Source organism: Epinephelus fuscoguttatus, linkage group LG9 (genome assembly GCF_011397635.1).
Source record: "Epinephelus fuscoguttatus linkage group LG9, E.fuscoguttatus.final_Chr_v1".
Classification (NCBI taxonomy): domain Eukaryota; kingdom Metazoa; phylum Chordata; class Actinopteri; order Perciformes; family Serranidae; genus Epinephelus; species Epinephelus fuscoguttatus.
This window is the reverse complement of record NC_064760.1, coordinates 24,803,855-24,830,898: the sequence shown is the minus strand read 5'-3', so window position 1 is coordinate 24,830,898 and position 27,044 is coordinate 24,803,855. Positions and strand designations below refer to the sequence as shown.

The 27,044-nt window shown below is 41.3% G+C and overlaps 1 protein-coding gene across 3 annotated transcripts in view; it reads right to left on the bottom strand.

Moving 5' to 3' along the window:
- Positions 1–1,843: 1,843 nt before the first annotated feature.
- Positions 1,844–27,044, bottom strand: part of spock1 (SPARC (osteonectin), cwcv and kazal like domains proteoglycan 1) — a 154,314-nt gene continuing 129,113 nt past the window's right edge. For all 3 annotated transcript variants that reach the window (XM_049586474.1, XM_049586472.1, XM_049586473.1), the window contains 5 exons: positions 10,441–10,560; positions 9,844–10,065; positions 7,103–7,165; positions 6,327–6,464; positions 1,844–3,272 (listed from right to left, as the gene is read on the bottom strand). In XM_049586474.1, the coding sequence (XP_049442431.1) occupies positions 3,076–3,272; positions 6,327–6,464; positions 7,103–7,165; positions 9,844–10,065; positions 10,441–10,560 (740 nt within the window). In that variant the 3' untranslated portion in view covers positions 1,844–3,075. The remainder of the gene's footprint in view (positions 3,273–6,326; positions 6,465–7,102; positions 7,166–9,843; positions 10,066–10,440; positions 10,561–27,044) is intronic.

Here is a 27,044-nt window from a genome sequence, read left to right as displayed (position 1 = left end):
AATATTAAGCTACAGGCCAACTTAGCTCAGCACAAAGACTGGAAGCAGTGGAAAACAGCTAGCCTATCAAAATGAAGGAATTATAATTTGTTAATTTGTAAGATTTATATTTTATAATACTTATATTTATACAAAAAAGAGGAATTTAATTTAGTTTAAGAACTGTTATGAATGTTAACAATAAACCAGTACAAGGAATAAGATTCTGAATCCTTTAAGTGGAAGGCAGAAACCCCCTTGAGATGGAGAGGTGGTATAAAGATCTCCTAAGCAAGTATATTATATTGATGTATTTAAGTCTGTTTGACTAAAATACCACATGAGTGAGTTGTAGAGGTTCAGGTTGACTTTGCTACCTTTGGACAGAGCCAGCTTTTTCCCAATACTGTGTTTTTGTGCTAAGCTAAGTTAGCCAGTTGCTGGTGGTGGATTCATATCTAGTAAGCAAACATAAATGGTGACAATCTTCTCATCTAACTCTGGATAGGAAAGATGAGCCTATTTCCAAAACTGTTAAACTTTTCCTCTATGGTGTGATAGAGTGGTGTTCCCACACATTTTTTTCCCACAAAAGAAAAAGAGAAACCTGTAACATACTGTTAACAGTCAAACCCTACCTTCTTCCAAATGAACCCATCGTCCTGTACTGCACCAGCCACTATTTCGCATTGCTCTCCTATACCAATAGAAACAAGCTTCTAAAAATCACCAACATATCACCTAAAATAATTGGACTCACCACCTCCAACCTGTCAGTCCTCGCTCACACTGCCACCATTCATAGAACACTGACCATGGCACAGAAGCCCTGCCACCCCCCTAAGCCAATGTCTCACCCTCCTCCCCTGTGGCCAGAGACACAGACGACTACTCTGCAAAAAAAAACCTTTTGTGCCCTCAGCCATCACTGCTTTAAATAGCCTGGGTAAACTGAAGCAGACGTGTTGTGTTGTTGCTTTAAGTGTTTGTATTTAGACTGTGAAAGCCAATTTCCTCTATAGAGGACATTAAAAATGAATCTGAATCTAACCCTCTCAAAGGCAGCTTCAGTGAAGGGAATTACTGGAAGTAGGGCCTATAATTCATGAAAGGTAAGGAATAAGGTGGACACAGTGCAGGAGATAAGCAGCAGACACTTTACGTGATGAAAGATGGACGAATGAGACATTTCCTTTTGCAGCTTTTGCCACGTAGCCTGATGACAGAGGAAGATGCTGCACTAGCCCCGGTCCCAGAATTGGGTGATTATACAACCTCAACAGCTTCTGGCATAATTTGATGCACATAGTTAAGCCCATTGTCTACTGTATCTGACAGAGTGTGTTGTGAACTGCTGAATAGGCTGTTTCAAGCCAGAAGATTCGGTCGTCCTTTTAGCCTCTGATTGTTGGTACAATGTGTTTTCAAAGTGCTGAGCGGGCTGTTTCAAGCCAGTGGGGTCAGCTGTCCCATTAACCAGTGATATTACAAAAACACTCATTAAGCTTTTATGTTCTTTTGGGCACTGCTGGCTTTGTGATTCTGCTCTCTCAAAGGCAAGTGATAAGAGTATTTTCTGCTGCTACCATTTATGTCTGCTTCTAACGGGAGAGGCTGCTTTCTCAAGGTTGGAAAAGGTCAGGATTGATGGAGGGCTTTGATTGTTCTACTGCAGAGAAACCTGAGCTTCAGAGAAAATAAAAACCAAAAAGCATGAGAAACTCATATAAATGTGTTTGTGGTTTCACAGTGAGGAAAGAGATGTGTTTTTATTTCATCATGATTTGGTGAAATTAGATGAAATGTGAGGCTCGTGCTGAAAATGGTACATCAGGAGAACAACAGACACATGGACACAGACCTGTAAGGTTCAAAAGACACCCAAAGTGCCACTTTACTTAAATTTTCAAAGTTACAAATAAAAGTTCACTTAGTTGACATGGTGAGGATTTCAATTTTTAAATCACGAACATATCCAGTGTTGGGAGGCAGAACAGAGCCTCTTCTCTGCTCGCCCGACTTCATGTGTCCTCCCAGCTCAGGAGCAGCTTCTTCCTCTAGTGTCTATGCACAGTCAAACAGCCTCAGAAGCCCTACTGACCAATTAGTAAAAGAATAGCTGGCTGAAACGCCGCAGATTTGGACTGTAGGCCTTGCAGTTCGCTTTTCTACACTGCTATCGCTCTGCAATGCAACTTCCTACCTCCTGAGATTGGGAGAAGAACCAAAAAGACACTAGACAGCATCAACATAGCAACAAAGTATTGTAGCAGCCAAATAGGCATCACTTTCTGTTTGAGATGCATAGAGCTAGACCTGGCCAGGTAAATCTCTCTTTTACAGAAACACGATGAGAAACATGCAACAACAACGACAATACATCATTAATCTCATTGCTTCCTGGGCTTTCTGGGACATTCAAGATCAACGGTTAAATAATTTACAATCCTCCATGAAATAACAGAGAGATAGGGAGCATCTCAGAGCCTGGGAACGTGTTGTGGGAACATCTTTGAACACTGGAAGGAGCCCGACGGTGGAACACAGAACATGAGAATGAAACCGCTGATGGAAGTACAGGGAGGGTTTAATCCACAATCTGGCCTTCCTGGAGGAAACATATTTACATCCAGCACATCAGCTAATGTATCTGGGCTCACAGACTGACCAGAGGCTCTGACATGGACATACAGAGATAGGAGAGCAGGACAGAATAAGAGGAAGAAGGAGATAGAGGGAGTAATAGAGAAGTGAGTTCATGTTAGAGGAGGTTAAAGATTGCAGGTTTGGGGTAAAGTAGAGGCAGAAAGTGGACAGCTTGAGCAGAATTCTGACAGGGTCTTGACAGCTGTTGTTGAAATCTAATAGTTTTTCCGTCTGAGGAAAGAGTGAAACACTTGAAAAGGAACAGGTTGGATGAGGTTCACTGAAGAGAGAGATGTGGATAAGGGACTGGGATCACAGGAGCAAGTTCAGGAGCCAAAAGATGGACTGCTGTCAAAGTAACTGGAGGAGGAGACATTGGAATGGCTTCAGATCTGTGCTGAGTTAACGGAGTTTCCTTGTCGGCTGATGGCAGAATAAAATGGAGCGGAGCTACCAAACGTAGCCGATCTCGTCATCCTTGTCGTCTTCCTCGTCCTCGTCGTCCTCGATGGCTCCTCGGGGGTGAATCCGGCCCCGTCTCTTCTTCTGCCGGCTTCGGCCGCTCTGTGATGGCTCCTCCTCCTGGTCGTCGAGCAGAATGACTGCACCGCCGCTGCCAAAATCCCCCGATGTCTCCTGGTCCTCATCTGTAAGGAGATGCACAAACAAAAGCAGACATGTCAGAAGCACATAGGGTCTAGAGTCTCTGAAGTGCGTCCACAGCTCTGGGGAAAAAGCTGTTAAACTTCCTTAACAGAGTAACAGGAAACTTGTGTTACATCATCCACAAGCAGGAGTGTTTATTGGTCGGATGAGGCGGAGTGCATTCTAGCAGCTGTATTTTTTCTACCTCTTGGGTGAAAGTGAATGACACAGACTTTTTTCTGTTTTCTCTGGTCACGAATTTTAAAAGAATATGTACTGCATAGACAGTGCAGTTTTATGAAAGGATCATCTTTCCAGCAGTGAAATACGTCTTTACCTATAACTGGGACAAAATGATAAAAAAAATTGTTTAGATAACTGAAGATATTCCCATCCACCTCAGCTGTACTTTGTGTTTAGTACTAATTAGCAAAGGTTAGCATGCTAACACGCTAATCTGAGATGTGTTTTTAGCTCCTCGTGCTATTGTGCGTCAGTGCAGCCTAACAGAGCTGCCAGCATGGCTGTAGACTCTCCGTCAGAGTTGAGTGATCCACCTACTTTCCTATGACTGACCCGTTTACATAATGGCAACACAGAACAAGAGAGGAAGGAATAGACACAAGCCTCCCATCCATCATTCCTTCACTCAACACAACACAACACAACACAACACACAGTCAAAGGGTTGCTTACCTAGCCAGCCTCAGTGGCGTCTGGCTAAGCTCAGTTACACCTGCAAACAGCTTGTTGTTAAACAAATGTTTTGTGGCACTACTGCTGCATCCTGTGAAGCTCCAGTGTCATTATCTCAGCCGCTGCCTCCAGCATTTCGTAAAATTGGGACCTTAAAATCCTTCTGAGTTCAGTTCAAAACAGCCTATTTACACCTGGGTACAAGTGCACTCTGGCTGAGTGGCACTCACAGTGTTAAAATCAGTTTGCTGTCCTTGTGTTTAGGCTATCGAGCGGAGAGCTGCTGCATTGCTACCTGTTTGTTCTATGCAAGGCCGAATGGGAGAACTCCAGTCTGCTCCAGCCTGAGGCCACTCAGCCAGAGTTAGATGAGCTTGTTAGACCGGAGACAAAGGACTGCTGCTGCTGCTGTGTGTGTGTGTGTGTGTGTGTGTGTGGCAACAGACACCTCATCAATATTGGAAGCTGCAATTACTGGCTTTGGACTAGACTGGCATTCGAGTGAGCTGTAATCTGTGACTGTGAGCTGGCTGTTTGATTGGTAATCAGTATATCTGCCTGGATTCTTTCTTGCTAATTATTATTCTTTTTTTCCCCCCACAATGAAATCCTCGGCCATTGATTTGCAGCAAAGTGCTTCTATTGGCTTTTTGACCATTCCCTTTGAATTTCCACCACTGGCTTGTTAGGTATGACTCTGACATATCAAAGCACTTAATCATACATATTCTTTGTCTAAATGCGTCTTCTTGGGTGCCAACATCTGCCGGCAGTTTAAGCGTTTATTCCCCTCTAAAAGGTGCAACACAGCTGCTGCTACAAATTCATGCATTATAACAAATCTTTTGACACTGCTCTCTGCTGACAAGTGTGACGGATTCTCCTACTTGACTTGCAAGACGCTGGTGTTTTATCAAAGCTACATGAGCAGAATATCAGAGGCAGATAGAATCAGACATTTGACTGATAGTAAACCAGCCAGACTGGCTCCAGAGGCATGCCTAATGTTATCTATTTCCTAAATGATCACTGATGCGTAGATACCGGTAAAGATAAAGAGAGACGGGGAGAGATACTGAGCAAAGAAATAGAACAAAGTTGGAATTGTGGTGCTGCTCGTGTTTCAGCGGTACGTTATGTTTTAAAGAGAAGCTCTCATATTACAAAGGGAGATAAAAGACAGACACAGCAGTCCACCTGCATCAAAGCAGTAACTCTGAAAGCAGCTCGACAAATGGGAGCCAATAAGGGCACACGCATCACAACCCACACCCTTGTTTAGCAAAGAGTGAACTAGGGATGTGCTTAAATGATGCTACACTTGCTAGTTGGTACCAGACTTACCAACTGCTTAAACTTGTCTTCTGGGTATCTTAATCACAATGGGAGGAGTTTGAATTAGCATGCAAGACTAACCGCTGGCTCAGATTATAAACGGCTCTCCCTAATTCTCTCTTTCACACACACACACAAATGCACACACACAGCCATACGTGCGCTTTCAGACTCAATTTATAAAGATTTGTGCATGCGACTGGTACAAGTCTGCAGGTATCTGCTGACGTTCAATGCACAAAGTATGTCCGAGCCTTCATACCTACTTTTGCCGACTGGGTGTCTTCTCACTAGACTGAACGACAGAGGTGCTTTTGGGTGCATGGGAGAAGCCTGGACATATGTGTGTGTGTGTGTGTGTGTGTGTGTGTGTGTGTGTGTGTGTGTATCAATTTACGTGCACCCTCATGCATGAGAGAGCTACCGTGCGAGTGTGTGTGTATTTTTGAATGGAGATGAGTCGAGATGTTAAATATTCAGTAAGTTATGTTATTGTTTAACTTTTATTTAGTGAGTTTTGTAGGATAATTTGCAGTGTTCATATTAGACAGTGTAAATTGCCGCACATTTCAGTGGCATTTAAATTTAGTTATTGAAAAATGTGATAACGATTTCAAATGGCTCCTTTAATATAGGCAATGTTTTTTGGATGACGTTTAACCTTTTGGTCATATAAATTGTGCTCAGTTTTAGAGATTTTCTGAGTGTTTTCTTACTTTTAGACTTGTTGGCTAGTCTAAGTTTAAACTTTTTTTTTACCCTTATTAGATAGGACAGTCTCAAAGAGAAAGGGGGAGAGAGATAGGGGATGACATGCAGCAAAGGGCCACAGGCTGGAATTGAACCACACAGCTGCTGCAGCAAGGACACTGCCTTCTATAGGATGCCTGCTCCAAGCACTAAGCCACCAGGAACCCCTAAGTTTCAACTTCTGTTTAGATGTCACGCAAATGAGTCGCCAGGAACATCCCAAGTAGGTGTGTGCAAGTGTTGGTGTGCCCCATGTGTTTGCTCTGCAGTCTTACCGCAGTTGGGGTTGCCTTGTTTTCTGGAGCCAGCGATCTCGTTGCCATATTTGTCCACACACCAACACTGGCCGGTGCTGCCGTGGCACTGGGTTGGTTTGAAGTAGCCTTCCTCAGTACAGCGGGGAATATAAGAGCCTAAAGACAGAAGAGAAAGAAAGGAAGGACAGAGGGGAAAAGGTTAGAGAATGAAGGTAAATAGCGATATGAAAAGGGGGGGAGAGGGTGGAGAACATCAAACTGACAGAAATAGAGGGTAGATAGAATCTGATCCCTCCTCAGCAGAGGTTGCATGTCCTGCAGTTGTGACCAAAGTTCTTGTGTATTCACAGAGGGAGATCAACAATCAATTACTGCTGTGAAGGTTGCAGGACAACAAGCATACATCCTGCTTAAAGGGAAGCAGTCACTTTCAATAACACACACACACACACACACACACACACACACACACACACACACACACACACACACCTAGATCTGTTACCTTCATTTGACCCAGCCCAAGCTCATTTTTCAAGCTGTTTTGTTGTGAGCTGAAACACTGAATGATGTGGCCACAGGGGACAGACGACATGTGTACAAAATGTCAGGATGTGCTTCACAGTGTGTGTATACACTCCGTGTGTTTAATGCTTCTGATTTATTTTCCATACTTGAAACTATTCAGAGAGATAGCATTTTTCATTCCTGTGTGCGTGTTAGCATTGACGGTGGCCATGATGGTTTCTGGGACAGGAGTCAGTGTCTGACAGCCGTCAATCATCCACACTGACCTATGAGGCTCTTCCTTCGACTCTGACTCTGGATCCTGCTCTTCTCAGCTTGGCAGGGCAGTCCTACAACCAGAGAACACATACAAATAGTTTCATTAATAGAGCTTGTTTTTTTTCACCAGCATAATTTAACTGAAAGGGCTCTTTCTCTGTGTAACAATCTACTCTACTCTAACGTCTTATTGATTTCTTATATTGGTCACCCTTTCATTCCTTCATGCATCTTTCTAAATTGCCTCTGTCCTCACAATGACTACTGATTTTCAGTCTCCCTGACTTTATTCTGTATCCTCCTCAATCTGTTATCTGCAAGGACCACAGTCTCAGTACAAAATGCACATTTTACTGGTGCCAGTAATCATAATATTCATCTATTTTGTTGGTTTTATTGTTACATTAATATTAAATTTTCATCTGCTTTGTGTGCATTAGTGAATCATTTTACTGTTTACATCTTATTATTCTATTATCAGCTCTTCAGTTATCTGTTAAGCGCTTTGGATTGCACAAATATATATGCAAGGTGCTAAGCATTTTAAATAAAGTTGGAATGGTTGGTACGCTACAGCAGGATGATATCTGGGGACACAGTGGGGTATCGCTATACAAGAGAGGAGGGAACATGAGTGGTCAAATGATTTTATCATGTTATGTACCTTACTTAATAAAAGGTGAAGCTGAAAATAAATGCTCCAAAAATGTCTAGAATTATTATTTATTAAAGAGAAAATGGGGTGTTGGGGCGTACATTATTTCAGTGTTAATGGGTCGTCTGCAAAACATATCAGACGGTTCTACCATAGTTTTCATGTTAACCTTCAGTTTTGCTCTGAATAAGTTTGGTAAAGTGGGTTTGATGACCTTTCAAATGTGTTTGCATGTAATCAGGGAGACGGTAGAGGGCAAATCAGACATCATTGTAGTGAAGGGAGCAGGATGGTAAACTTATGGGAGGCTGGCAGAGAGTACTGGAAACAGTAATGGTAGATGGCACTGCTGTTCAAAGTTAAAATATTTTAACTTTATGCCAACTTCCACAATTTAATGCCGGAAGTTATGTAGCTCCCTCACACAGAACAAAAACATATGTGATCTGCACAATTACTGGACATTACTAGAAAAAGGACATAAAATAATAAACACAAAACAATTTTCTCCAATGAAGCTCAACGTAAGTTCAATCGGGAAGACTTTCTTTGTGCTCATCCCTTAACAATTCTCTCAATCCCACTCCCACTGCTTCCTTTAATCAGCTGTCTATGGGCCTCTTCTAGTTATCCATTCAAACTTTGCCACGACCTCTATCAGCCAGTCAGGATGCTACTGCAAAATTTTAAATCTGCTCTCTCCTGCGGCTGCTTGTCGTGCCCTCCTCCACCCCGTTCACCTCCAGCCGTCGAATCCAGAGTCCAGGACAAGCTCAACAAAGACTCATTCCTCTGCTCATCCAGATCATCAGCACCTCTCCATCTTCTTCTCATCTCATCTTCACCACCTCGACCACCACCAGTGTCTAGACCCCGGGGGGTTCCCTATTTGACCATGGATTCATCATCCTCCTTAAATCATACCATCTTGAAGGGGTCTAATCGCCAAAGACTTCTCACATTTTTCATTCTGATGTGCACATGTTAATAAATATTCTCTTGATTGAAATGTGTGTTATTCCTTTTTTGTAAACAATACGTCATCACCATCGTAAAATATCCTCATGCACATTTCGTTTTACTGTCATTGCAATTCCGTCGGACTGTTACTTTTTCTTGTGCCGTCCTGAAGGTGTTGTCCGTCTAACGTCTAATGTCTGCCTGACTCCACATGAATGCAGAATTCTGAACGTTTTGCTGCTTGTCCTCTGGCCAGATTGTGCTCTAGTGTGGTCAGTTAAGTTAGATAGTAAAATATCATCATAAAAGTTAGGAATGATGGACAACACTTACAAAAATAATATTCAAATTGTCAAGAAAAACAGTCCAAAAGCCTAATTTGTGGCTTTTAAGGTATACGTTAGTTCCCATTCACTTTAGTACTGACTGATTACTTGCTTAAGGGAACTTTTGTATTATTTTTTAAGTTACTTATCATCATGGTGATCGACATGCTGTAAATTTAAGTCACCACATTTAGTACCGCTTGTAATTATAAACTCACATCGCTGCCACCTTTACCGAAAGGTTGGCTGGCCACATTTGGCTGTGAGGCGAGAGCAGCGTTGGTATCTGTTCATTCATAAAGCTTTGATGCAGATGCTTCCACTCTATATTTCACCCCTTTGAACTCTGACCTCACATAACCTTGGTACTCGTTCAGAAAATAGGTTGTTGCTTCACACTCCCTCTCGTTCTCTGCAAAAGACCTTAAACTTTGACACTCTGCCGCCGTTATGGCTGTTTAAGTGCCTTATTTCTGACCTTGTTTTAATTGGGTGTAAATGCTTTTACCTATACATCTACACCTTAGCATGTTTATCACCCTGTATTTCTACTTTTAATGATCATTTATTCCTGTTGTTTGTTGTTTTGTATGATTTCATATCTGTTCTAATTGATATGCATTATTTGCTTAATGATTGTTTTAATGTCTTTGTTCATGCTCAGCATCACTGAAAATAAGGGTCTCCCTCAATTGATTTCCCAAATCTTAAATAAAGGTTTGAACAAATGAATGAAACTCTTCATTTCCTCCCTGCGTTTGTCCTTCTTATTTAAACATTTATTATTCCCCCCTCTCCCCGTCCTCACCATCAGGTTTCTGGAAGCAGTAACACCACTCGTTGTTAGACAGCTTGCCGTCCTTGAAGGAGTCACACGAGTTAAAAAGGGGCTTCATGCACAGCTCGTACTTGTCCAGGTAGATGGCACTCAGCTCTGATTGGTCCAGCAGGAGGTCAAAGTTCATGTCAAGCTTGTTGAACATCCAGCCCAGTGAGTCCTTACAGATGGGCAAGATGCTGGTGTCAAAGTCTGGAGGAGAAAAGAGACAGAGAGGGGAAAAAAAGATAATGGAATTGTTGAAGTTGAACATTTTTGAAACTGCAGAACATGTCCAGGTCACTTACATTTTTATCTTTTTCAAGTATCACACTGAGATCTGAGTGTGTGTGGGTGTGTGTGGTGGCAGAGTTGACATGTGTTCAGACATGTTGACATTACAGAGAACAGAGCAGGGTTGCTGTCAGCATCGCTGCCAGGCCTCATGAGGACTGAATAAGCGTGGCTGTTGTGCAAAGGGCTGCACACACACACCCACACAAGCACACACACACACACACACACACACACACACACACACACACACACACACACACACAGGGACATATTGTGGGGGGATGTACTCACGTCCAGTGGCGGAGTCAAAGCTGTCAGAGGATTTGAGGTCTCTGTTGGCATCGAGGTGGAGAACTCCGAACCAGTCCTTTAGTCTTGCAGCCAGGCTGTGGAGCTCTGTGTCAGTGCAGGCTATACACACACACACACACACACACACACACATACACAAAATCACAAAATAATGAGGAGAGGGGAAGCCGTCAATCTACTGCTGTCATCAGAAGGAAGAAAAAAACAATTCTTCTCTTGCTCCTTATCAAATTTTCATTTCATTTCTGCTGTGTACTTTCCCTCTCTGTGTTTTTCTTTCCCTTTTTCCTCATCCAAGTCTTCTCCTTGAGTAAACACAGAAGAGTGATAACACATACGGAACTGCTGCTATCTCTTGACAGTTACCATAGGAACCCAATCTGACATAAACACACACACACAAATACAGTACACACATTGGCATTTACTTGTCTGCTGTCATCTCTATCTGTTTACCAGTTAGTGTTCTTGTTTAGATAATTGATTTTTATCCATGTGGGAAACTACACACTCACAGTCAAACACACACAACCAGTGGACAAAGGTCTGTTTAAAATCCCAAATGTCATCTTGCAGCAAGAGGCTACTTTATTGTTGCATTTTATCCACGGTGGAGATAAGTCTGTTTGTGTTTTTATGCACGATCACACTCTCTTGGCTGTGCAACTTAAAAGAAAACTGATCCCATACCGGCATGCATGTTGATGCTACTCTCCGAGTTACTACCCAAAGAGAGCACAAACTGAACAATATGATACTCCTAATTAAAAGTATAAACCAGCCTCTGTCGCTGCCTAACAAACCCCTCATCCCTTCAGCCCTCTGGGACTGACAGGGTCTGCCTGCAATCCAAGCAGACCTCTGCCTCTGTCTGTCTGCCTGCGTCTCTCTGTCTGTCAATCTTCGTCTTCCTTTCTCTTTCTCTCCTGTGAATATTTTCCCCCCATTCTGTTTCATTCTGAGAGCTTGATAAATGTGCCTGAAGGACGAGAGTGATTCTCCACCTCGTGCCGAGCCTCCCAATCCAAAAACTCTCCAGCTTTGTCGTGGCTGATAGAAAATGCAGAGGGAGGTCGTTAACATTCTCGCAGCACTCTTTTTTCAGAATTGAGGCAGTTTGCTGTGAAACATGCAAAGGGTTGGAGTGTTCAAAGAGACACTCCTAAATACAAATCACAATGATTTTATCTTGGGAATTACTTCTAATTCTTGGATATGGTGTTAGAAATCACAAAAGAAGGAAAAACCCTGTTGTTACATGCAAATACACTGAACAGACACATCAGAGATAAAGATGACCTCATCTAAAATTTCCTTCTGTCTCTCGCTCTCTTTCAAGCCACTTCTGCACTGGCTTTTCAAGGCAGAATTATCACGCTGTTATGCCGCCTCGCTGTCCTGTGTGTAAGGTGCGATTGTGGAAAGGGGGGACAGAGTTGTCTCGCCTCTGAGCTGGGAATGGAGGTATGATGGTGAAGATTCTCAGTCATCCAGGTCATGGTAATCTGAAGTGCTTTAATTTGAGTTTCATGAAGACATTTCACCTCCTATCCAAGAGGCTTCAATGGTTCTGAAGAAGCCTCTTGGATGAGAAGTGAAATGTCTTCAAGAAACTCAAGCAAGTCCAGGTGCCTGCAATATAGCACCTAAGGGGATGGAGGTAGTAACGGCCCCAAAATGAGATCTATGTAAAACATAAAGCCGGAGAGATGTGGCCATGGGTGGAACGGGTGCAACGTTTTGAGTAAGTATTATGTTGGCAACCCACTGCAGGAGATTTAAAAAGAACTTGTTAGCAGTTAGTAGCTAACTCAAAGACGAAGAACAGTGGCTGGAAATGTCTGCAATTTGAGAGAACAATGAGATTTGGGAGCTCCTTACCCTCCGAGCAGAGGACGAGATCAGCTAGCATATAACAGAAAAGGGACATGATTGCGATTGACATGTTATGCCATTGTCGTTGTTTAAAAAGTGCTACCAACGTATATATGTTACACTAGATGGCGATGCTGTTATGTGATATGTCACGCCTGTCACGCCTCTTTTCATTGCAAGATGCCAGGATGCAGTGTATAATCACAGACTAGAGTGAAATGATGTGGCTGTTATCTGGTTGTACATAAAATGCAAAGGATGCAAAAGGGTCCCTACATATGCCGCGTTTTTTCTGCCCTCAAATTCATTGTTTTCAATGTGGATGCAAGGCAGGTGCGTTAAAATGCCAGAGTGATGCCATCGCAGCGTGCACACGTTCCTAAGTTTCCAGTTTTTCAGTGTGCAATGGCTGCGCCCTGAGATAAATAGTGTTCAACTTCTGGAGCCCAGCAGCAGATTTGCATCAGTCCCACACATGATATGCCCACACACTTATAAAGAGCGCCTGGAAGAAGATTAGCTCTTCACTCAGGATTTCAGGTGAACAGGCCATGATACAGTGCTTGTTAAAGTTGCTTAACATCCTCAGACGCAAGCTGCCGCCGCACTATTGAAAGCTGGCTCACAAAAGGTACAAAAGTAGCGCCCAGCGCCCGACCTCGCTTTCCCAGGTGGTTAAAGATGCGGCATGTGTACAGGGACTTTGTAGCAGCCCTATAGTGTGATTTCTGTGTACAAAGGGCTTCTCGCTTTCACACTCACAGGTAATTCTATCTTTGTGAGGACTCTCATTAATATTCCCTAGCCTTTTACCCTAAGCTTAACCATCACAAATAAATGCCTAACCCCAAACCTTACCCCAACTCAAACCTAAGTGTAACCTGAACTTTAAAACCAGGGTTTAACCCTTAAACAGGCCTTTGAAGGAATGAAGACCAGACAACACATCCTCTCTCTCCAAATTGTCCTCACTTCATTGGATAAAACATGTTTCAGTCCTGATTATGTAGCAAGTACAAGTACACACACACACACACACACACACGAGCAGATTGGTCCCTGTGTGAAGACCTAGATCACACTTTGCTGTCAGTGGATTAAGACGTCTGAAGGTGCATGCACGTCACACACACGAGAATGTCATACACACAAATACAACACACACACACACGCACACACACACACACACACACACACACACACACACACACACACACACACACACAGAGAAAGATACACATTTCATAGTAATAGTCTGGGATTGTGTCATTATTGCAGGTGCTATAAAACAGAGGACACCCCCAGGTAACAGACCGGAGCTGAGGAGAGGACTGATAACATTTATCTGGCTTGATATCCTTGCGACATTACCTCTGGAATCCCAAGGTGCTCTGTGGTTGTGTGTGAATGTGTGTGTGTGTGTGTGTGTGTGTGTGTTATAACCCTTCAGGTCCAGACGGATAACATTTCAGAATGCTCTTTATTTCCACGGTCTGGAGCAGAGAAAGAGAGAGCAAAATACCAACAGCCACAACATTATCCGTCTTGGCCTCCTAATTAAAATTCTTCCTCTGGCAGAAGTGGAGTTTAGCGTACTGCACTTGCTTTATCCCCCTCTTCATTTATATGGCCGTTCTTCATCCCCACACCAAGTTTTCCCACTTATTGTTTTCCTTTCTGTTCCCACTCCCTGCCATTTGAATCACTCTCTGTCTTTGCCATTCTTTTGTTGCCTTTGAGGACTTCTTGCTCATTTCCCTCTATTGCCTATTCATTTCCAATCTCTCTGTCTCCTCTATCTCTGTCAATTTTCTGTGATTCAATAGAAGCCACTTATCACACCTGGCTGTACCTAACTCAGTTTCTCTTAGACTTAGAGGACCACTTTGATATGCCCGGCTCTTCTATTTCTTTCTCTCACTTAAATTGCTTTGAGTGCTTCATTTCCCATCTCTCCTCTCGCACATCCCCCTATAGAGTCCAAAGATTTAGTGTTTCTGTTTTTCTCTTTGATATCCGCTCCCTCTGTCCCCCTCCCCCCTCCTCTACTTTTTCCACTTTTGTCTCCACTGCTCTCTCCATCTTTTCCTCTCAAGTCTCTCGGACTTTGCACTACACCCGACAATAAGTCTCGATGGACCCCTCTTATCTCTCTCTCTCAGTGTGACCCAAATTGTTTCGGACAGGCCCGACACTGCTGCCCATGTAGGGACTCCTTTTGTCAGGCAATGAGTCAGAAAGCTGGAGCTGAAAACATTTACGCACTAAAGGACACAACACACAGAGATAAAGTAGCCTGTTAACCATTTCTCCCTCTCTCTTTCCACGCCAGAGCAGGGTCAGACACAACTAACATCAAAGCCCGTCCACGGGCAGCTACAAAGATTACACTGTTATGGCAGAACTGGATTTGATGTGGGACTCAACAAGTGATGTTGCTGCTGTCAGTAGAAACCCTGATCAAGTGTCTGAGAATCGCTTTACAGAACAACACTTCAAAGTTGGACTTAAAGAAAAAAAAAATCATGGCTGGAGCCAAGGTTGTTTTTAAGGCAAAAACTAGAGCCACATTTTCCCTCTATTTTGATGTGGTTTATTGTAATGTAGACTTCCTGATCCAACACACTTAAAGGAATACTTCACCCCCCATATGATTATTTGTATGCCAATTACTCACCTGTGTTACACTGAATTCTCACATGCCTCTATGGCAGTGGCTCCCAATTGGTGGGTCCTGTTCCCAAAGTGGGTCCCAGGTCCATTGTGAATGGGCTGCAAGTGACTCATGAATGTGTCAAGTTCGTAAAAAACGCACTTTATTTTTCAGCATTGGGTTGTGTTAACGTGCTAACTTACTAACTACAGTAGCATCTTACAGTAAATCCGTCCTGTTGGTCATTCGGTTTCTCTTTCTTTAATGATGAATACAGACTACTGCTGCCTGCTGGACTTATTTTCCTCCCATAAGTGCAGAACATATGTGCTACTTAGCTGTTAGCAGTAGTGCTTGTGTTGTGTTGAGGTTCAACTTTTTGGCCGAGACACAGGGCAAGTGAGGTGACGCAACAGTCGGCCTTTGTTTCAGCTAGATCTTTGATGTTGGTTTGGTGTATCTGGGCCTTCAGTGAAAATGCATGAGTTTGGGAAGTACTGAGCAAACAACTGGATAAATGTGACTTGTATTACACTGCACAAGTTGTGTGAAAGATTGTAAACAGATGTTTTGATACTTCAATTTTCATGGCCCCTAAGATAAATCTTAAGGGTCATAAGATGAATAACAGGATAGGAAAGAAATAAAAAAATAGTTCTGCTTGTTTTTTTCTCTGGCATTTCTCCAACCTTTGCTTCCTTTGTAGCTCTGATAGTTTTACCTCCTCAGGTCTGAAAAAGGAAAATCCTTCTCTGGTAGACCTGGTTATAACTAATAGACATATTATGCAAAATGTTATCAGGGGGCTAAATTAGATATTGCTTCACTTTAAAGGGGTCATTTTGAAAAAAGTTTGGGAGCCACGCTGCTAAATTAGCAATTTGTCTGGCTGATAATGCAAAACCTTCACCATTATTCATTTGACAAAATATGTTTTATTATTAATTAACTTTTTGTACACACATCTGGTCTTATGCTCAATGAAGCAGATTTTAATTTTGCAATGTTTTTAATTAATTTGGCTATTGTTCAATGTATGACTTATAATGAAATGAATTCTCAAAAGGCCCATTCTTTTTTTATGTGATACTGCAAAGCAGACTATAACCAAAGAGTGATATAAAAATTGTAACTGATGCAACTGGTGTTTAAAACAAAGACTAAACCTGTCTTTTCACCATGGCAACCACCTGTGACTACTCATGACTCAGCTTCTTGTGCTACAGAGGAAACAAGAGAGAGAAACGGATGATAACGTTGGCACCATTAGCATCAAGGAACCGGAGGGTCTCTTGATTTAGATTTAGTGATTTTTATGTGTTTTAGCAGCAAATATAATTGTTAAAGAAACACTTCAGTACGTGGTGATAAAAAAAAACTGGCAGCAGTGAAAATAGCTGGAAGTGTTTGGCTAAGAAGTTGCCACTTTTAAGATCTTCAGATGTGAGAAAAACTCCTCTCCCCTTCAGATATGAGAAGTGGTGCATCATTTAGCCAAACGGCTACTTTCTAATTGTTCCAGGGGATATGTTACACAGAGACGGATATAGTGCTAAAGTTGCCAGAACTGATGTTATTGGCTCCACATCCAACCCATCACAAATTGTTTGACAGTGAACTTTTACCAAGGATGAAGTGGTAGTAGACAGCCAGACATACTGGCTGCATTCACACAGGAGAAGAAGAGGAATCGATCAGAGCTGTGGGTCAAATATCAAACACTGAATCATGGCTGGGAATTACCTTCTTATCCATCTTCCTTCCACCCTCCTTCCCTCTCACCCAGCACTTCCTCGCTTCTGCTGTCTTTCATGTCTGTAAACTCAGAATAGTACAGACTGGCAGCCAAAAAAAACCCCCCACAAGCCATCAGTTTTGCACAGACTGATACACACACACACACACACACACACACACACACACACACACACACACACACACAAACAACCAGCTGTAGAAGGAAAGCTGAAATGTAAGCCAGCACACAAGATATGATGCAGAGTTTTCCTCTAATTTTCTGGCAGAAAATACATACAATATAGTAAACACTCCTCTGTATACGATGAACTTCTACTAACACACTTACAGAGACCAATCTGATCAACAGGACAAAGAGCTACATGTGAGACAGGCTAGAGGAATATGCCATGGAGACGCAGCTATCATTTGCATTTTTAAGGCAAGTTGCGGACAGTAGGGTGAAGACAAAGTCACCACAATGAATCAAACCACAACTCACTGAAATGCCACAGTGTCCCCTTGCCTCAAAGTCAGTGTTATGTTCCAATTTTAACAGTTTTTATTCATCATTGATGCTTTTATTTATTTATCTTTACATTTTTAATTGTGGTGTCTTGCTTTTTACTTCTTGTTGCCACTTTTATGTAAGTTTCTCTTTGTTTTTTTCTGTGTCTTAGTGCTTTTATTTTATATTGTTTTACCCAGCTACATTGTAAATGAGGTCTCTACCTCAATGTATTTTCAGAGTTAAAATAAAAAGTTAAATGAATGGATGAGTGAATTTATTTTTGAATGGCTTTTTGGTTAGATGTCTGAAATGACGTCTGTGGTTAACACACGCTTGAGTTTTATTCTACGCCATAAAATACATCAGTAAATACTCTACTTGTGAATTTTGAAGAATTTACATGTCTTAAAAAGGTCTTAAAAAAAGGTTTTTACAGCCTCATAATATTGGTGATGTTGAAGTCACGTGACTGTAGAGTAGCATAAAAGTGGCACTCATTTGTGGAGATTTGTGGAGACAAAACATTTAAGACGGCTATCAAACGTTTTTGTTTGCTGCAAAACTTTTTTTTTTTCTGCAATAGTCTACAATCTGATGGAAAAATCCCACTGGCTTTTTGCCATGGGACCGGGTGCTGCTGACTTCTGGGTTGGCCTGCAAAAAAAGGTCATCCCTGCACCACTCTTTGAATTGACTTAACCAAGTATATGTTTTAGAGAAAATATAAATGGTGCTTAGATACCATTCAATAGATAGATCTGGGATACAATCCAGGAAGCGTGACATTATACTGCACACGTGTCAAAGTGTTGAGGTCAGTTGGCTGGGTGGGTGAAAAAAGCACAGGACTTTGACACAGATTTTTGTGTTCTGAGTCCTGCTGCTTGTTACATTTAGGCTACTAAAACACTTGGATAAGGCACATCTTTTTAAATTTCTGACAATGTTGCATTTTTTAAAATGATTTCGAAGTAGATTTATGGAGGTTTATTTGCGATAGACAACAGTGATGACGCAGTCTAGCTCACAGGATGTAGACTGTGGGTATAAGCCTGCCATTAGCTGTCTATTCAGACATAATTCACCTCCCCTTCTGCTTCCTGTGTTACTGTTTTTAAAATCCCTGTTGCTACGTGTCTTGCATAGCTAGACCAACATCTAAATGCATAAGTGTCTTTTAATGTTTTCTCTTGCAGGACTTTGATGCCAGAGCTTGTCTACCTATGTGCAAATTTCCCAAGTTCCCTCCTGACACTATTTTGGCTGCATCCTACGTTTAGCCACACCTAGGATGATAGTGATTGATTTAAAGAAATACAGAAAGCCAGAGTGTTTTTCCCCCTCAGTGCAGCATTATGATGAGTTCAGCCAGAACTTTCTCCAGCGTTGGCAGAGCACAAGATAGGTCTGACTGTGTGAGACTGGTGATAATGATATCCTTGGAAGGTGTGAGTCACACTGAAAATAATATGTGTATAATGTGAAATATGTATAAAGTGTGTGTGTTCAGATTTGACTGGGTTATGACTCTGAGGTGAGTGCCATTTTTGAGGCAAATTGCGGCAATCAATTTCTAAGGGTTTTAAAGTAGAGCTTCCATGAGGTGTGTGTGTCACAGGCGCCACTGCTGCGGCTCGAACTGCTGGAGTGTTGGTAAGCGAGCCAAACTGCAAGCCAAGCTACATAAACTGAGATACACTTATTTCTCTTTCACCTCACACAGTATCTTTGCCTCACGTCCGTCCCTCCACGCCTCCCCTTCAACTCTCCTGTGCCCCCCTGAGGAGACACGCCTTACAGATTAAAAACCTCAGTTATAAGGCGATGGAAAGATCATGGTTGTAGATCCTGGATGAAGCTGCTGTTGATTTGATTCATAATGAGATATTAAGAGCTAAAGCTATATACATCTAGCAGTTTTCTTGCATGTAATTTTCTCTAGTCGTGATACTAAATCTACAGTCAGCTTATGTAATCTTTTTTTATCTCACTGGCACTTGAAATCTATCGAACGTAATGAATACGCCGCATTTAACGAGGCATAAAATCCTCAAACCAAAACTGTGCCATACCCATCCACATATCAATCAATCATTTATTCATCATTAGCTTTGTCAAAACTGTCAGCTTAATTTACAAACTGTGTCCATCTTGTTTACTGAAGATGCATCCTCTCTGGTCCCCTTAAGTTTGGCACAAATACGCAGCAGTCTCGCTCCGCCACCAGATGTTTTGGTTGTGACTGCCATTAGGAGGTGACTGAGTGCAACATTCCCAAATTACATACAGTGGCAATCCCTCCAGGCCGGTTTAGGTCCTGAGATGAATGTGTCCTCCAGACTTCCTAATATATAACTCCAACCATCAGGAGAAGTCAGGCTTTGTGTCCCGCCATGGGTCTCCTTTATCATTTCTAAATGATTAACTAAGTTTGTCATATAAAAGAGAAGGAGTGGCTCTAAATCTAGACGGAGGAAAAAGGGTGCGGTGATCACCTTGAGACATCAGGAGCGTGGTCTGATCAGATCAAGATGAAAGGCAGATGGAAAGGGAGAGAGGAGAGATAGGAAGCGGCGGAGTAAGGTGACACTTTTTAACAAGGTAACAGAAGGAGAAAGAAATGGACTGAGACAGTCGGATAGGAGATATGAGGAAGATAGAAGGTCAGATTCATTAAAAAGATACAAGGGTATGTTTGATTTTCTTTGCCTCAAGCTATCAGCTCTCCAGAACAATCTCACTGGCACAGAGTTAAGGTTAGCCCAGATAATGATCAGTAATACACTGTCTGCACGGACAGGGAGACAGGTGGAGATAGAGGGAAGACAGGTACAAAGAGGAGAGCCAGAAACAGAACTAAGGTGTAGCCTGTGGAGTGAGACTGTTTTTGTAAAGTGAGCTCATTTTACCAAGTGTTTGCTTCTTCAGTTATTTGCTGTTTGGACTCAAGACATTCAGGCTAGTATGAAAGTTAAGTTCAGTTAGTGCTGACCTGGTAATGGTTGAGAGCAGCATTTTATTTGTTATTGCCCTCCAAAACATAGATGTGGCTCTGTTCTGTACTGATCCCAGAGAGCCATGTCAGTGTGACACTGAGTCAATGCACAATACCAGGAGGCTAAAACCTAATCAGCTAATGCTTACCGTACCCTGGATGACTTTGAAAACACTTTAAAAAGACTTTTAAAAGACTAATGTCTGACACACGTCTAAAAACAATATGAGAGAGCGAGAACAAAGACTTTATCACATTCTGGCGCCTCCCCAAAATCCCCTCTGTCTTAACTCTCTCCCCTCTTTCCTTCTTCCTGTTTGTTCATGTCACTGAACTTCAGTATTTGCTTGAGTCAAGACTAAAGACTTACGACATGTTTAATTTTGTCAGAATATCAAGACGAGAAAAAGACTGACTTAGGACAGCTTGGATTGAGTTTTATGACCATGTCCCCAAATGATGGCGATCATGATTTTACACCGACACTGGACAATGCATGTAATTTAGCCGTCATTAATTATATGATTTCCTTCTGTCACATGTCAAAATATCTTCTCTGTAAAAAGCCTATCATGTATGCTCACTAATAAAGTCCACGTGGGTGACATCAATCAATCTTTACACACTCAATCAGTCCTGAGACGAGGGCTTATTAGCCAGACTAAGTGACAACACCTGTGCAGGTGAACAATGGGTGAACACGAAAATACCCTGATATAATGACTTGGCACTGATCAGATATTATTCCAAGGACGTTAATTCTACTTCTATCTTTGTAGTCACACCAGATAAACAGCCTAAATTAGCTTAATTTGAGGTGTTGCTTGGTTTTTGAAGTAGTTCGCTTATAAGTGAAACAAGATCAGATAAACAGTAAACAGCTTCATTTAAAGACACAAGTTGGTTGCATTGGTGTTGATACTTACTTAATTTATTTAGATCTAAACTGTATATGAAAAAGCAGGAGTGGCCACTGTGACATCACACAACGTTTTGTGAACTAATGTGTTGAAGCCTTGAGTTTGGCTTTTGGCTTCACCATGCGAGTGTTGGAGTCAGAAGTGACCATATTTGGATGGGAGGGTGGAGTTTTGGAGGAGCAAGGGGTGGATCGATCCAAAAATATTGACCCATTTGAACTTTTAAAGACATAGAGACAATTTTACACGCCTTAATCTCTTCACGCCTGGATCACTGCAACAGCCCCTTTTCTTGTCTGAATCAAAAATCTATTTATCGACTCCAGACTGTACAGAATTTAGCTGCCAGGCTTTTAACCAGAACCAAGAGACGTGATCAAAACCCTCCAGTTCTGGCCTCTTTACACTGGCTCCCAGTGTGTTTAAGAATAGATTTTAAGGTTTTGCTGATAACTTTTAAGGCTCCTCATGGTCTTTCTCTCAGCTATATCTCCGACCTCCTACTACCGTACACGCCAGGATGTACTTTGAGGTCCCCGGGAGGAGGTCTTTTGTCTGTTCCAGAGACCTGGCTGAAAACTAAAGGGGGCAGAGCATTTGCTGTCAGGGCCCTGAGGCTCTGGAACAGTCTGCCCGAGGAAATCAGGTCGCCCAAGTCGGTGATCTCTTTAATATTCCTTCTTAAAACATACTTTTATTATAGAGCCTTTCCTGATTTTACATGAGTTTTAAGTTAATTTAGACTGTCTTTTATTTCTTCAGTTTTGATATACCAAAGTGTTTTTATCAGTTCTTTTAAAAGTTTCATGTCTTGTCCAGTTTAATTATTCACATGTAAAGCACTTTGTAACTTTTGAAAAGCTTATTAAAGATTTTTATAATTATTATCATCTGACTGAGAGTCCGAAGAAGCTATGCACACCCAACTTATCAATCACAGGCTAGCCACGCCCTAAAGCATGCTGTATTTAAGTGGACTTGAATCCAGTGACATAAACTCATTGGGAAACTGTTTACTGAGGTAATAAATCAAGTGAGTTTTAGTGTTATTTTCCTACAGTTTTCTGTACAATTGGACGTCTTAGGGCAACCACTGGAGTCGCCCCCTGCTGGCCATTAAAAAATTGTGCTGACATTGGCTTCACTTTCCAGACTCGAAAGCTACAACCACTTTATTTACACAGTCTGTGGTTTGGATGTAAGTGCTAGTAATGGTAGCTTTAAAGACATTTTACCACCTACTTGTTGACACCTTTATTGAAACCATTTTCCCCGCTCAGCTGGTTGTCATTACGGTTGAATTATATAACGTGATCCTGCCATGGTTAAACACTCTGACTGTTGGTGGGATGAAAGATGCACACAGTAGTCTCTTGTGCCAAATCTGCATGCCCAGCCATCCACCTGACACCCTCCCTATGAGAGTTTGCATCACCATAACAATGTCCTGGCCACATGAGGTAAGCTTGTCAGAAAACCGTAAACATTGCTTGTTTTCGGTGTTTGAACAAATGACCAATGCAGCTTTTTCCACCCCCCCTCAAGTCTCAAGAGGACATACTAAAAATGCTCCACAGGCACTCTTCACACTAGTCAGCACTCCCTAAGCAATTGGCATGTGTTAGGAGAGGATAGGAAGTGTGGAGGCAGAAGAGAGGAGAACACAATCTGTCCTCCTGTGCGCTCTCTGCGGAGCTGTGAGACAGAATTGCCAGGAAAAATTTAATTTAGCGAGGGGATTTAGCCCATTCAGCCTCTAACAGTTCTCTTTGTTTTGTCAATGTCTTTGTTCAACAGTGGCTGAGAGGAAATTATTGTTTTAAAAAAATCTCTTTGACCACAACCAACATGGACGCAGGCCTTTACACACGATCACCAGCCTGATCGCTTTGTGTCAGCTCGAGACACGGGTTTTATGTGAGAGAGCGATGATGTTGGACGTCACAGCAGTGTTGCCTCAGGGGTGAATGACAGATCAAATTAAATCTCTGTGTCGATGTGTTAACCTTCGCTGACAAACAGGCAAACAGCAGCAATTGATTTTTCTGAGCAAATCAGGTTTATGTGATCATTAAGACAGATCTTAATTAGCCATTAAGGTAAAGATTACATCAAATTTAGCAATTAACATATACAATTAACCTGTAATTATGGCCTAATCTTTGACATCCTTTTCTAATTTCTCTCAGACAGTTTCTGCCTCACGTATTTGTAGTTTACAGTTCTGTACTGTGTCAATCTGACACAATGTCAAGTGCTAAGGAAAGGGTTAAAACAAAGATGCATCTCTCACAGGACTGAATAAAGACCAAAAAATAGTTGAGGTGAAACTTTAATCAAACATTCTGTAAAGTGATGGGTTGGAGGCTTGAGACAGAAAATAAATGAACAGCAGACAGAGACGGTGACACGTTCCCCACACACCCACTAACACTGTGATATATAAAGGTTATTAGTGTGGCTGAGGCAAAGGTACTCAAAAAGTATGATATTTGAAGCCTTCCACTCTGCCTTGTCAAATAAAAAACAATATTTGCCCCACACTCCAAATAAACAGTGTACTGCAGCACACACTTACTGTAGCATCTACAGCTTTCAATCAAAGTGGAGGGAGTGTGAGACAGAGGATGGGGAGACAGAGATCCACCGATAAAAGCTGCTGGCTGAATTCTTCCACCTCTTCTTCTCCAACTCTTAAAAGACAATTTGCTCTTTACAAGGTGTCTCATTGCTTTCTACTGTCTGTTGAATCGGTTTCTTTGACTCAGAGTAGCGGACCATAGAACACTATATACTCACTTACTGTCTCAGCATGAGAGTTGGCATTCACGTCAGAGACCGGCTGTCCACCTCACAAAGTTTTATCTTTAAATTAAAAGTAGTTACAGTTATGATAACACAAATTTCACCAGGCAGTGTCCCATTGACTTGGGTTAGTGTTTCTTCTGCAGTCTCACGAGGCTCCGTTAGTGATTATTTTAAGATCAAAGAGATGCTGACAAAGTTTTCCTTTGGGGACATGATTTACAGTTGAAAAAATGTAATATATCACAATACATCACAATATATTTTATCGCAATACTCAGCATCTTGCAACATATTTAAAATAGCAATAATATGGTATTGTAAATCTTCTGGTGATTCCCACCATTAATACTTACATATAGTCACTGCATTACTTCCATGCCTTTCCATTTGAATATCCGTATGTTTTTAAGAGTAAAAAGAACAAATACAAAATATGATAAAGCATATCCATATCATATTTTGTATTTGCTCTTTTTATTTTTGTTTTTTCATATACATCTTTTTTCTTTTATTGCGTCTTATCTTTTTCATTTAATTATTTTTTTCTCTTCTTAATTTTTTCTTTTTTTATTTATTTGAACATATGTATTTTATTTTATTTTATTTTATATTTATATTTTATATCTTTTATTTCCATTTTGTTATATTTACTTTTTGGTATTCATTGGACAGGTCATTGTGATTTGGGAGTCAGGCCTCTGCTCCTCAGAGTTGATCTCATCTAATTAGTGGCACCAGCTGACTGACTGATCACACCTGGTAGGAACCTGTCTGTGTCTGTTCTGTGAAGCACTCATGTCAGCAGCACTGATGATAGTCAAGGGTTGAAATGTTTGCTGCTGTTTTTATTACTTTTTAAAATTAATTTTTGCAGTTTGAGCACTCTTCTTTTTGTGCAAGGATGTTTTGAATAAATTGACATTTTTTGGCATTGATCTCAGCCTGTGAATCTTTTTTTGTGGCTGTCCAGCTCAGCTGAATTGGTGTACAGGTATTTCCTCTGCCATCCTCTCTTGATTGTTCACTGTACCGATGTACCCAAGATTAACTTTTTTTGTTGCCCTAAGTAAGCGCAGTTTCAAACTGTTACAACACAGTTTTTTGCAAGTCAGGAATTGAACTCGAGTCCGTGTCAACGTTTCTAAAGTGACAGTATACATAAGGTGACTTTGTTACCGGGGAGTGGATGGCAAGTCACCTAGGCATAACTCTGCCAAGCTGTGGACCACTGTTTGAGACCAAAAAGCAACAAACACCAAGGACCATGCTGGAAATAAGTATTTTACTTTAGCATGTTATCCTTAGGATTACGGTCTTATCGTCTTCCAGAAATAAATCAAATCAAAATCAAATCAAACAAAACGTTTTGTCTTGTCTGAGAAATAATAAGAGGGGATAGTTTCCATAGCAAGTAGCTTAAAGTACAATGCAATTCTTCACATTTTAATAAGAGAATATTTCAGTGATGTGGCACGACAGCTGTCAGAAAAATGACATTGATTAATAAGTGTCAAAAACCTCAATTTACCTCTAACTATAGAGAAACTTTATGAGAGTCTGTTAAAAATAAGTACTGACTAAGAGGCCGTTTACATGTTGCCGGCTATTTTCATAAACGGACATTTCACCGTCTCCGTTTTCAAAAAGATCTTCGTTTACACTTACCCGTGTATATATACACACGAGCATGCCAAACCTGTAGGTGGCAGTGTAACGAGAAGCTCAAGCCTTCCATGTATCCATTGTCACTATAGCAACATAGGTCGCACTTTTGACACAGGCGTAAGTTACGGCGCATACTGTGACGTCGGCTGCCTATAACTCCGTTTATCTCCGTTTATCTCAGTTTACATGCAAACGCGCACCCGGAGTTTTCCAAAATCTCCACTCTGGCCGGAGTTTTTAGAAAGACTCGTTTTCAGAGGAGAAATCTCCGTTTGCGTGTAAACGAAGGGCACAAACGAAGGAAGATGTCTCCGTTTATCAAAATCACCGTGTACGTGTAAACGGCCTCTGAGTGAACAAGGGATTCATTCCCAACACAGTCTTGACCACACCCTAAACAGTGAAGTCAAATTAGATGTTTTTAATCAGGCTAACGACCTGCTCTGACTTCACTGGTTAGTTCTATGAGAGAGCAGCTTTTTTGTGCCTTATATTATTCAGTGTTGAATTTAACCACATTGAACTTAATATTTTATCTTGTCTCTTAATTACTGTCATATCTTTTACTGTGATGCCACTGATGTAAAAGTGCTTCATAATCAAACTACAGCAGTGCTATAGGTACTAATGTACATGACAAATATCAAAGGTCAGTGGCCTCAGCAAAGCCGCTGCTGTGAGGGTATGATGTCATGCAAAATAACCAAACCTCTATATGATTATGTTTGCTTGATTTAAACAGCCGAGTGGCACTTTAATTTCATTAGTTCTGCCTGTCTGGCTTATTTTTCCTGATGTCAACTCACTACATGACACATACCTAATCTGCCCTCCAGAGCTTACACACACACACACACACACACACACACATACACTCCTTGATATTGTTTTTAAAATCTAGCTTTTTCATGTAGAAAATAAAATAACATTTTGTCATCATGACCATGCTGGGTCCAGATGACATTTCATAAAGTGACTGGGATGTCTTAGTACCAAAATATGTTTTGAACTGTGTTAAAACATTTCCTTTTATGCAAATGTGAACAAGATTTAACAATGCACATATTAACATTATTTTCTCTAATTTCAACTGTGATAAGTGTGTATTAACCCATTTTAAAGACTAATACTTGTTATTCCTATGGTCAAAGATGGTCCAAAAATATTTATAAACATGAACAATTCTCTGTCAAATCCAAAACTAGAGTGGTAAAACTCAAATTTGTTATGTCATAGCATATGGAGTCTGGAGCTGCTTTATGGACAACGAATGGAGAAAGATGACACTGAAAGCACCCATGGGAATGTCTGAGTATAAGGGTACAATTTCTGATTCAGACCTGAGAACACAGAAGAAAAATCATTTGCATATAAAAAAGAAAACAAAACTTCAGTGGGTCCGTAAAATTAGGATCCCTC